General features: G+C 41.6%; 1 protein-coding gene across 1 annotated transcript in view; it reads left to right on the forward strand.

Annotated features, from left to right (window-relative positions):
- The first annotated feature begins 818 nt into the window (after window positions 1–818).
- Window positions 819–13,367, forward strand: part of LOC127435492 (protein piccolo-like) — a 75,041-nt gene continuing 62,492 nt past the window's right edge. The window contains exons 1-3 of the mRNA XM_051689041.1: window positions 819–1,000; window positions 2,745–3,651; window positions 8,616–9,686. Of these exons, the coding sequence (XP_051545001.1) occupies window positions 819–1,000; window positions 2,745–3,651; window positions 8,616–9,686 (2,160 nt within the window). The remainder of the gene's footprint in view (window positions 1,001–2,744; window positions 3,652–8,615; window positions 9,687–13,367) is intronic.

Below are 13,367 nucleotides of genomic sequence, written 5' to 3' on the forward strand. Positions count from 1 at the left end.
TAATTGTTGGACCCTAAAACATGAGCTACAAGTCTTCCGACCTGAGTCGCAGTTTATGTAGTGTAAAGCTGCAAGGTCTGTAGTCTTTCTTTTATCTTGTGTATTTTTCAGAGGCCTGCAAGCTTTTTCATTGTGCATTACCTTACACAACCGAGCCAAAAACTAAAAGTTATTTTTTAATCAGTTCTGGCAAGCTATTCACCAACATTCTTCTAATAGAATGAAGGAGAATGACAGTGTCTAACCAAATAAAAATATGAATATACTGTTCCTTATTTAAAAAAATAAAAATAAAAAATAAATGTTAAAGCATATTAAGGAATTACTGTAATTGCTATAATAAGTAAACATATTTACATGTAAGATGTGTAATGGTTTGTGTAATATAAAGTGTTACAGCATCTTGTTCCCAAAAACAAACCGGATGCTTCTTCATAACAGCTAATTATTAGATTATTGGCACGCCTTGAAAGCAAAATAAATAGGGGTAATTAGAAGATGTGTTAATTCTAAGGCGGTTTGTCCCTTTAATTTCGGTTTTTCCAACGGCGACGTCTTATGGTCACCTGTGAGGGGCGGGACGTGCGCTTCGGTTGGAGGAGGGAGGGAGGCGCACAACTCTAGACCCGCACGGAGATACTCTGCTATCGAGATGTGCGTTCTCAACATTGACCATCGACAAAAATGGATTACAATAAAATTACATGCATCCACAACGACCGCGGATACGGAGACCGTCGCTTTAATCTGGACATTAAGACCCAAATCGCCGCGTAATTAGCTGGAGGGAGTAGGTGGTATAACGACGGGGGTCGATCATGGGTAACGAAGCGAGCATGGAAGGCGGCGAAGGGGCGCTCGCTGGATTACCAGCGGGACTCGCACCTGACGGGAAGGGTGACTTCACCCAGATGCCCGCAGGGGTGGAGGCAGATCTCAGCAATCTTTCAGAGGAGGAAAGAAAACAGCTTGTGGCCACTGTGGCCAAAGCGCAGTCCAGGCAAGTTGAAGGATGCTCCCGTGCACAAAGGAGCATTTTTATAAATGTATGCAGTGATAATGATGTCCATCCCTCCAGTGCCCGAGCGCTTGTGCTTGTGTTTTGATCGTGACACTGCATATTGGCACATCACGACAGAATCACCGATGCAAAACATGATCACACCCATTCACGCGCTTAATCGTAATCAAGAACGTGCATCGGCTGCATGTTTAGAGATTCATTCCAGCCCAATTTTAAAATGTGCAAATGCGATCTGATAGCAAATTTTTACGCGATTGAGATGCACCTTAATATTGACGCTATACAGAACAGTGTTTTCATAATTAGTTAGATTATCGTTCATATGGATGGTCACAATACGTGCACTGTGGCTAATTTTCTTGAAATCGCCTTGTTCAATCCACAAGACATCCCAATTGCCTGCTGGGTAAAGATGTCATTGCCAAATACGAATGATTCTCGCTCCGTCTGCCCTAACACATATCCGTTTTTACTCCAGATCTGTGTTTTAACAACCCACTGCTTTCTCCATGCACACTCCATCTTCCTCTTGTGGGCTGCGTAGGTGATGTCATGAGCGCTGCTTTGGAAAACACTGCCTGAGAATAACACGCCTTTAAACGCGACTGTATGAAAATTTCGATCTCGCAAAAGCACGCGATCGACATTTCCTTTGGCATGTTCTTGAAATATATGCAATAATTATTTGGAAGCTGATTGAATAGTGTCTTGAAAGTTGCACTGGCGAAAATGTGTTATTCTTACACAAGCGCAAACGGGGGGAGGGGCTATATATACAAATGACTAAATATAGCACCGTAAGAGAAAATGCAATTTATGATAATTGATCACTTTAATTATTTTTGGGGGGCGTTACACCCGCGAAATGAGTGGACCTACCATTATACAGTTTAAGCGATGTGTTCGCTGTCCATGGTGCTGAAAGCACGGTGATGCCTGCGCGTAAAGCGCCACTTGATCTCGAAGTATACGCATCTTAGACATGGAGTGATGATCTTCTTTGAGAGGTTTACAGAATTGTATAAAATTATGCACACTTTAACCACCAGCTCAAAGGTTGCTGTTCTGAACAGCCATTGAGTTAACAGTTTAAATGTTCTCCCATCACATTAAAAATTGAGTGACAGTAACCTTTCTTTTGACTAGTGCTGTGTATGTTGTAGTATGTAGTCTGGCTTTCCCGGCCAGAATTGATAAACTATTTAAATATTATATTAACACAGTGCTTCTCAATTCCAGTCATGGGGACCCACAGCACTATACAATTTGGATATTTTCCTTATTTAACAACCTTATTTATCTCTTTGGCTTGTTGGTAGAGGCTCCAAGATCTGAACTGGGTGTGTTAAATATAGGAGACATCTCAAACGTGCAGTGCTGTGAGTCCCCAGGACTAGAATAAACAAAATAAATAAATAAATTAAAAAAAAAAAAAAACATTATAGGATTGTGAATATGTGTCTTGCTTGCTTGGTTATTACTGCAAACACTGAGTACATTTAGATTTACATATTTGCCATCTGAATTTTAATTGTGCTTTTATGGTATGAATTGATTGTCTAAATAGTTTGTCCAATTTGCTAAACGTTTTTTGAATTTATCCAGAGTAGCAATTAAGTGAATGATGGCCCATTTAAGTTAATCATAGATTTTGCTACAAAATCTATGTTGGCCTGAGACTAGTGAAGGTGAATTCACCCTTTATCTGTTAATTCCACAGGCCTCCAGAGGCTCAAGCTGGTGGCACAAGAGCCCCAGCGGGTCTCAGTAAAAGTCGGACTGTAGATGCATTTGGAGAGGGGCCGCCTCCAAAGCCAAAGCCTGGACGGAGCCCCTCATCCCTCAGCCTCCTTGAGTCACGTTTCCGGCAGGAGCCCAAAGATCCAGAACAACCACGAACTGGCATGTTCTCATCTGGATTCCTGAGTGGAGCCAACCCCTTAAGTGCGGTATCTTCTGCTGTCTCCTCCTTTAGCCTGTTTGGTGATGAGGAGGAGGGGGCTGCCAAGCAGGAAGGAAAGCTGCCTGGTCTTCAGGGTGGAGCAGGGAAGGGTACTCCACAGCAAGGGGGTAAGCCACCTCAGCAAGGTCCACCTAAGGGACTGGGACCTCAGCAAAGACCGGGGCCTCTACCCCAAGGGCCTGAAAGCATGCCTGGAGGTCCTGGTCCACAGCAACAAGGACCCAGACCTGGTGGACCAGGACCCCAACAGCAAGGGCCTAAACCTGGTGGACCAGGACCTCAACAGCAACGGCCTAAACCTGGTGGACCAGGACCTCAACAGCAAGGGCCTAAACCTGGAGGACCAGGACCTCAGCAGCAAGGGCCTAAACCTGGAGGACCAGGACCCCAACAGCAAGGGCCTGGCAAACTTGGTCCAGGAGGTCCAGGAAAACCCAGTGGACCTGGATCTCAGCAGCAGGGTAAACCTGGGCTGGGGGCTCAAGCAGAAGGGCCTGGTAAGGCTGGGCCTGCCCAGGCGAAAGCTGGTGGGACTATGTGTCCTCTTTGTAAGTCTACAGTACTGACTGAGCAGGCCAAAGACAAGCCACCCAACTACAACATCTGCACTCAGTGCAAACAGCAGGTGTGCAGCCTGTGCGGCTTCAGTCCTCCAGACTCAGCGGTAAGAGACATATCTTCTGCCTTCACTACATCACATAGACCTCATGCTGGTCCTTAAAAAGGCTTATGTTCAAGATATACACTACCGGTCAAAAGTTTTGAAACACTTGACTGAAATATTTCTCATGATCTTAAAAATCTTTTGATCTGAAGGCGTATTCTTAAATGTTTGAAATTAGTTTGTAGACAAAAATATAATTGTGCCACCATATTCATTTATTTCATTAAAAAACTAAAATTTAATAACAAAAAAAAAAGTTTTTGAAATTGATGACTTGGACCAAATAATAAAGAAAAGCAGCCAATAAATGCCCAACATAGATGGGAACTCCTTCAATACTGTTTAAAAAGCATCCCAGGGTGATACCTCAAGAAGTTGGTTGAGAAAATGTCAAAAGTACAAGTCTGCAAATTCTAGGCAAAGGGTGACTACTTTGAAGATGCTAAAATATAACACAGTTTTTATTTATTTTCGATTTTGTTTAGTTAAAACATAATTCCCATAGTTCCATTTATGTTATTCCATAGTTTTGATGACTTTACTATTATTCTAAAATGTGAAGAAGAAAAAAAATATAATAAAGAATGTGTTTCAAAACTTTTGAACGGTAGTGTAGATAAGAAGGATGAGATGTAATGAGTCATTTTTCATGCAGAAACAAGATTTTTTTCACAAGAAGTTTTCACAAATCTTAATCTCTATGTAAGTGGAAGAAAGTTTGGAGATAAGATTTAAAAAAATGTATTACATCCAGTTTTTTTTTGTAGTCAGTTTTATTAACATCAAATGAATTATCAACCCACCATATTCTTTATACTTAAAATTGAATCTTTCATTGTTCATGTTCAAGTTCAGAATTTGCTTATTAAGGTTTTTAGGCTGTGCTAGGTTTTGTTTTAACCATTGTCTGGTTCATCCTGAGATTATGAGAACAGTATGCACACAGAATTTTTATCAAGGACACTCATGTCGACTCCAGCCAGGTCTCCTAAGCAACCAAATTGGCCTGGTTGCTAGGGAGGGTAGAGTCAAATGGGGTAACCTCCTCGTGGTCGCTATAATGTGTGGTTCTCGCTCTCAGTGGGGCACGTGGTGAGTTTTGCGTGGATGCCGCGGAGAATAGCGTGAAGCCTCCACAAGTGCTACATCTCCGCGGTAACATGTTCAACAAGCCATGTGATAAGATGCGCAGATTGATGGTCTCAGACGTGGAGGCAACTGAGATTCGTCCTCCGCCACCCAGATTGAGGCGAGTCACTACGCCACCACGAGGACTTAGAGCACATTAGGAATTGGTCATTCCAAATTGGGGAGAAAAGGGGAGAAATTAATTTAAAAAAAGGACACTCATGTCATTCAGACAGCAAGTGAAGAAAGATGTTCTTCACTTTGTTTACAAATCACATTCATGAGCTTTAAAGGCAGCGAATATACAGGCATTTGACATTAGTCTTGGCCCATGTTAGAGGGGTCAGCACTATTAGTCACAAATTGTTGAGTTTGCTGTGTTATTCTTGTTTGGAGGATTTTAACTTGTGCATTAAAGTGAATGGCTCAACCAAACAATAACCAGACCACACACTGTATCCCATCAACAATGAAAGTACATTAAATTAATTAAAGTGATGAAACCATAGAGTCATGCCTCCTATGATTTGGGGAATTAATGGTTTTTAGTAACAGGAGGTTCACCTCAAATTAATATGTTATTATACTTTTCCTGAATACCAATACTGGGTGAATTTGTTCTGTTGCTGGCTGTATAAATTAAAGATTTTGAGGTCTTTAATGCCAGTGAGATTGTAGGAAAAGCAAATGCAAATGTACAGGTGCATCTCAATAAATTAGAATGTCGTGGAAAAGTTCATTTATTTCAGTAATTCAACTCAAATTGTGAAACTCGTGTATTAAATAAATTCAATGCACACAGACTGAAGTAGTTTAAGTCTTTGGTTCTTTTAATTGTGATGATTTTGCTCACATTTAACAAAAACCCACCAATTCACTATCTCAAAAAATTAGAATACATCATAAGACCAATAAAAAAAAACATTTTTAGTGAATTGTTGGCCTTCTGGAAAGTATGTTCATTTACTGTATATGTACTCAATACTTGGTAGGGGCTCCTTTTGCTTTAATTACTGCCTCAATTCGGCATGGCATGGAGGTGATCAGTTTGTGGCACTGCTGAGGTGGTATGGAAGCCCAGGTTTCTTTGACAGTGGCCTTCAGCTCATCTGCATTTTTTGGTCTCTTGTTTCTCATTTTCCTCTTGACAATACCCCATAGATTCTCTATGGGGTTCAAGTCTGGTGAGTTTGCTGGCCAGTCAAGCACACCAACACCATGGTCATTTAACCAACTTTTGGTGCTTTTGGCAGTGTGGGCAGGTGCCAAATCCTGCTGGAAAATGAAATCAGCATCTATAAAAAGCTGGTCAGCAGAAGGAAGCATGAAGTGCTCCAAAATTTCTTGGTAAACGGGTGCAGTGACTTTGGTTTTCAAAAAACACAATGGACCAACACCAGCAGATGACATTGCACCCCAAATCATCACAGACTGTGGAAACTTAACACTGGACTTCAAGCAACTTGGGCTATGAGCTTCTCCACCCTTCCTCCAGACTCTAGGACCTTGGTTTCCAAATGAAATACAAACCTTGCTCTCATCTGAAAAGAGGACTTTGGAACACTGGGCAACAGTCCAGTTCTTCTTCTCCTTAGCCCAGGTAAGATGCCTCTGATGTTGTCTGTGGTTCAGGAGTGGCTTAACAAGAGTAATACGACAACTGTAGCCAAATTCCTTGACATGTCTGTGTGTGGTTGATGCCTTAACCCCAGCCTCAGTCCATTCCTTGTGAAGTTCACCCAAATTCTTGAATCGATTTTGCTTGACAATCCTCATAAGGTTGCGGTTCTTTCGGTTGGTTGTGCATCTTTTTCTTCCACACTTTTTCCTTCCACTCAACTTTCTGTTAACATGCTTGGATACAGCACTCTGTGAACAGCCAGCTTCTTTGGCAATGAATGTTTGTGGCTTACCCTCCTTGTGAAGGGTGTCAATGATTGTCTTCTGGACAACTGTCAGATCAGCAGTCTTCCCCATGATTGTGTAACCTAGTGAACCAAACTGAGAGACCATTTTGAAGGCTCAGGAAACCTTTGCAGGTGTTTTGAGTTGATTAGCTGATTGGCATGTCACCATATTCTAATTTTTTGAGATAGTGAATTGGTGGGTTTTTGTTAAATGTGAGCAAAATTATCACAATTAAAAGAACCAAAGACTTAAACTACTTCAGTCTGTGTGCATTGAATTTATTTAATACACGAGTTTCACAATTTGAGTTGAATTACTGAAATAAATGAACTTTTCCACGACATTCTAATTTATTGAGATGCACCTGTATATTCTTACAGAAATAGTTCAAGCTAAAGTGTGTAATTTCTGCGCCACAAGCGCCACCGAACGAAATTGCGAAAATAAATTTTTTTGTTGCCAAACAGCATTTTGAATACGCCTCTATCTGCTGTTGATTGAAAAAACAGATAGTCCCGGCCCTAACTCATGACATTAGTTGAGTCAGTGTTATTGTGGTGGTAGGGCGATAAAACGATCTCTGTATTTATAGAAAAAATCATTTTAGATATCTATGATAAACTATTGAGTAATTTTCGCGGAAATGAGGCTTGGTAGCCACTAGCTAGGAACAAGATACAGCAATACAGCTGGAGTGGTAGTGGTGTAGTGGTCTAAAGCACTGAACTGGTAAGTGGAAGGTTGTTGGTTCAATCCCCACAGCCACCACCATTGTGTCCTTGAACAGGGCACTTAACTCCAGGTTGCTCCAGGGGGATTGTTCCTGTAATAAGGGCACTGTAAGTTGCTTTGTATAAAAGCATCTGCCAAATGCATAAATGTAAATACAGCTATTGACTTAACACAACTTCAGCTCCAACACCATTGCTGTTTAGTTAAACTGTTTTTCATGATCCATAGCACTGTCACAGGCAAGACCGTGTTTCTTCTTCTTGTGATGTTTATTGGTGGTTGGCAATGGAGCTTCTGGTGCATTACCGACACCTACTGAGCTGAAGTGTGGAGCGTCACACAAAAGTCTTTCAGTGGAGTCAAAGCCAGCTGAAGATAATGAAATTGATTAAATTTAATTGAAAAGAGGTTACAAACCTTGTGCAGGATTAAATCCTAAACTGAGTATACTTTAAAGGTACCTTACCATCTGGGGTACACTTGTAAACAAGTAAGTTATGTTTACATTCATCTTGAGGTCTAACAAACATGTGGAATGCATTTCCTCCCCCATTAATGGTATGAAATGCATATTGTGATAAATATCAATGTAGAAAAATATGAAAAAAATATTGTGATAATTTTGGCCATAACACCCAGCCCTATGTGTCTGTATAGACGGGTTGCTCAAAACAAAGGAATTTTTCCTGCACCACAGTGGCACAGTGTTTACATTTTTTAAAGTTACTTACAGTTGTCTCTGCATATTAAGCTGGGATAGGAGAAAGTATTTTACACAAAAAAGTTACACATTTCAGCTTTCAAGGGACAGTATACCAAAAAATTTAAATTCTGTTATAATTTACTCACCCTTATGTCTTCCAAACTTGTCTGACCTTATTTATTCTGAGGAACACTTAAGGAGATGTAAAGCAGAATGTTAGGGACTGACAAGCTCAGTCACTATTCACTTTTATTGTGTGGAAAAAAGATGCAATGAAAGTAAATGGTGACTTATGCTAACATTCTTCCGAACATCTCATTTTGTGTTCCACAGAAGATATAGTCATATTCATTTGGAACAACAAATATTACTCAGGGTGAGTAAATAATAACAGAAGTTTCATTTTGGGTGAACTATGCCTTTAATATTGTGTATGTGTTTCTGGGTTGCATCTGTGCTCTCAGGCCCTGACTTTTTTCTGGTGTTTCCACAGGGTAAGGAATGGTTGTGTCTGAACTGTCAGATGCAGCGGGCTATAGAGGGCATGGAGCCCCCTGGGCCTCCAATGATGAAACAGCACCCCAAGCAGGGCTCTGCCCCTCCCTCTCCACAAAGAAAAGATCCACCATCTGGGTCAACCTCCAGCGGTGAACCAGGGAAAAAGCCCCCAATGCTGACCAAACAACAGAGTATTGCTGACACAGGAAAAGGAGCTACACCTCCAACAACACCAAAATCTGGACCAGGGCCACAGCAGGACTCACAGGGACCTCATCCTAGAACACCGGGGGCCAAGTGTGGACAGCCTCCCCCTCTTCAGAAAATTTCACAGACTCCAAAAGATAGTCCACAGCCTTCAAAAACTACCCCGAAACAGGACGGAGGAGGCTTTTTTGGGGGATTTGGTCTTGGGGGTTTGACAGAGGTTACAAAACCCTCTGCAGGTGCTCAGGCTAGTGAGTCAGTCACAGGGAAACTATTTGGTGGGTTGTCCAAACCTCAGAGTGCCTCCATGGCTCAGGCAAGTGAGTCGGTCACTGGGAAACTCTTCAGTGGGTTCGGCGGGCTCACTGAGTCAGCAAAGCCTCCAGCAACTGCTTCTCAGGCAACTGAGAATGTGTCTGGAAAGATGTTTGGTTTTGGCTCATCCATCCTGAGCTCTGCCACCAATCTCATCACTGGAGAGGAACCAAAGTCTCCCCCTGAGTCTCCTCCAGGATCGCCCCCTGATTCCCTCATTGGGTCTGATGCAGATTCTGTTCCAGGTTCGCCCCCCGACTCAGGCTCAGACTCACCCCCAGAGACTCCAACTGCTTATTCCAAAGACCCAGCATCTCCAAAGCCTGCAGCTGCTGAAGGGAAAGCATCAGCAGACAAATCCTCTCCAAAATCAACAAAAGTAGAGGAGCCTTCAACTCCAGTCTCAGGCTCTGAGTCCTGCTGTCCACTGTGTAAAGTGAAGCTGAACTTAGGATCAGGATCACCTAACTACAGCACCTGCACAGAGTGCCAGAAGATTGTGTGCAACCTGTGTGGATTTAACCCCACTCCACATCTCTCAGAGGTAAGAGATGTGGTCTGCTGTAACTTTACCATTTTTTGTTAAAGACCCCAGGAAATTGTTTGCCTGTATTGATGTGTTTTCTGTTGAAGCGGGAAGGTAAGTAGGGACGCGTCATAAAGCTTGTCGTTTCTTTGCATTTGTCAATAGCTTTTAGTTTACATCACCACCCGGCAAAACCAGCACAAAAGAAGATGGCACCGACCCATGATTTGCTATTGTTAGTCGGAAGCAGGTAGTGTTTAGAATTTAGTGGGATGTGACATCCTCATTTATTATAGAACATTTTATTGGTCAAAAATGTGTATACACCCATGCGTAAAAGATGAGTCTGCAATAATTTTTAGTGCATGGTTCAGGAAGAGAAAATGTATATTTTGAATGACTGCTAAAAGTTTATTTTTTTGAACAGCATGTAGATGGCCTCACAGCTAAGGCCCTGTGCTTGTTCTCTTTAAAGTTTTGATAGTTCTGTGGCATTAGAGAGAAGTCTCATTATACTCTCTCTGTTTTCTTAAAAAAACCTCACACTTGACTCTGTAATCCAACACACTCTGAACCCATTTGAATGCATGTGCATGAGAATGTGTATGAGAGTGTGTACTGAGGATAGGGGAGACTCATAGTCTGATCCCATCTCAGATGAGTAACCAACTGGCTGCTCCCTGTCTGGAAATTAGCCTTTGCTGTTTAGCAAACATTTTAGGTAGACAAGAGATTTGAGGACACACTTTGCGTAACACATAATAGGCTCTGAATTAGTCATGAATTACTTCCTGCACCTTTGACTACTATTGAATGTTTAAAAGTGATCATGGCAATATATTTAAAAAGGTTTAATGTAATGCATAATTTTGCTGTCATTGCATGTTCCATAGTAATATCAATTGCCTAGATGATGGATCTAGACCTCGGGGCCTCATATTAATTCACATATTCTATTATCAGCTGCTGTATAATATTATATTATTACATAGTAGCTAATTACAATAGCTAATTACAGGGTTCCCACTGTCATAGAAATGTCAGGGTATTTTAAAATTGTGACTTCCAGGCCTAGTAAAGTCTCTTTTTTTCCTGATTATTGACTTTCTCTTTGTGAGTGCTTGTGTAGAGTAACATTTGCTCACAACAAACCAGCATGTCAACATCAGTCTGGTGAGGATAGCTGGCTGTGTGACTCAAAGCTATTAATTGTTTCCCTAGGGACAGAAAGTAGTCTACCTCGGGAGGAGGGTGCATTTGGGGGCTCAGAAAGCTGTAATCTCCACTGAGCTGCATCATATCTCAGAATATTTATATTGGAGATATTTCTACACTTAAAAGTATCGTTTACATTGTTTATTAATTCCAAGGATTGTTTCTGTCATGCAAATGGAAATCTGCCATTGTCTTATGTTATGAAATCCTAATTGTTAACAACAAAACATAGAAAAGTGGTACCAAGTTCATGGTAATTTACTCAAAAGGCATGGGGACCCTTAATATATAGGACAGTTAAACTTATGCTACAAAATAAATGAACAGGACCTGGCATTGAAGTACTAAGATGGGTGGCTACATTTTAGGGCTGTGTCTATACATTCAAATATCGATATATCGCAATACTTTTTCTCACGAAATTGTATTGATACTTTAAAATCATGGTTCGATATTTATATTAAACTATTTGTACAGTATATTCATATCATGTCTAGCATTTCAATAAAGAAGAAGCAGGTCCTCTAAATAAGTGCAAACTCTGAAACCGGTGTTTCTCAATGCAGTCATAGAGGCTTCTATGAAGCATGAGAAAGACTAAAAATATGCCAGTTTCTCTCGCGGACATGCTTGGCATCTCTCACACATTTGGATCTAGGGCCGGGCAAAAATATTGATTTTCCAACTTAATCGCAATCTTTATTTGAACAATCCCAATACTGATTCTTAAATCCCAAGATCGCTCTTTTACTATATGTGCAAACTTCTACAATGCAAGTACTGATAGTCTTAAAGAGACAGTACCTTTTTAGGTATATATATATATATATATATATTTTCAGTTGTGCTCAAAAGTTTGCATACCCTTGGAGAATTGGTAATATATTACGATTCATCATGATTGCGCCACGGATGGCTGCCTCAGTGTGGAGCTCCTCATTTCTTTTGTTGTTTAGTAATCTTTTTCCAGTCAGTTTTAACAGAAATGAACTGAACATTCGACAGCATGTACCAGACAATCTTTTCCCGGTTTTTGAATATTCAGACGTTTTGCTAGACATTTTATTTGGAGGCGCGGCTTTGTTGTTCAAGAGACACAGGCGAGGGAGACGAGCCGGTGCGCTGGTCAAACTCCGTCAGCGTGGATTTCAAACAGCGCTACTGAGTATTCATTTAGCGAATCTCCGCTCTCTTCCTAACAAAACGGATGAACTACATCTCCTCACCCGCACAAACAAGGACTTTTCAACCTCTGCTGCCTTGTGCTTCACAGAAACCTGGCTGAGTGAAGCCATTCCGGACAGCGTGTTACATCTGCCGGGCTTCCAGCTGTTCAGAGCGGATCGCATCACGGAGTTAACGGGGAAAACGAGATGCGGTGGAACATGCTTTTATATCAATGAAAGTTGGTGTTCAGATGTAACAATGTTAAAGAGGATGTGCTGTCCTAATTTGGAAGCGCTCTTTATTAACTGTAAGCCATTCTACTCGCCGCAGGAGTTTTCCTAGTTTATTCTGGTGAGCGTGTATATCACACCAAACGCTTGTTTGAACACAGCGCTGCAACAGCTGGCTGATCAAATCACAGACATGCAACAACAATATCCGGACTCAGTTATTATTATTCTTGGGGATTTTAACAAAGCAAATCTCACACGTGAACTGCCCAAATACAAACAGCACATCACATACGAGTGGACGCGCTGCCAGACCCGTTCTTCGGACCCCCGGACGTTGTAATGAGTCACCGGGGGTGAACTGCTCACGTTGCCACCGACGGGTTAGATGTCGGGCCGCCTTCCCCTCACGCATTCCTGCGGCCTGGGATGACAGGCTGCCAGTGACGCTGCCGCCTCACAAGCCGTGAACTTTGGAGGGGAGCATGAGCGGCCGACTGACCCAGCCCGTGCCTGGGCTTTACTATGGACACTAACCCGCCCCTTTCACGGAGCCCCGTTCACCGCGAGGATGCCAGATTCTCCCTTTTATTATGAACACTATTCCCCCTTGGACACTTTATTATCCCTTTTGAAAATGTTTACGTTTATTATTATTTCCAATAAATGCTTCTCCAAGGCTTGAAGCCACACCCACTATGTCTGTCTCTTGCTCACCCTGCCACAATATGTACCATTTTTAAAGAAAACATGAGTGAGCAGGCAAAACGCATTTCTTTTATTTCTTATGGGATTCATATTCAACTGTAGGTTATAACAGAATGGCACAATCATAAAACAAAACATGGCAACAAAGAAAAAAATGAAATGATCCCTGTTCAAAAGTCTGCATACCCTTAGTTCTTAATACTGTGTATTGCCCCCTTTAGCATCAATGACAGCGTGCAGTCTTTTGTAATAGTTGTCTATGACATGTGTATCGCAATACATATCGTACCGTGAGGTGGCTGGCAATACCAGCCCTACTATGTTTTCATAGCTTTATCAAAATTTTTTAGCAAAGTGATATGGACACAAAAATACATAA

The sequence above is a fragment of the Myxocyprinus asiaticus genome, chromosome 45 (assembly GCF_019703515.2).
Source record: "Myxocyprinus asiaticus isolate MX2 ecotype Aquarium Trade chromosome 45, UBuf_Myxa_2, whole genome shotgun sequence".
NCBI lineage: Eukaryota > Metazoa > Chordata > Actinopteri > Cypriniformes > Catostomidae > Myxocyprinus > Myxocyprinus asiaticus.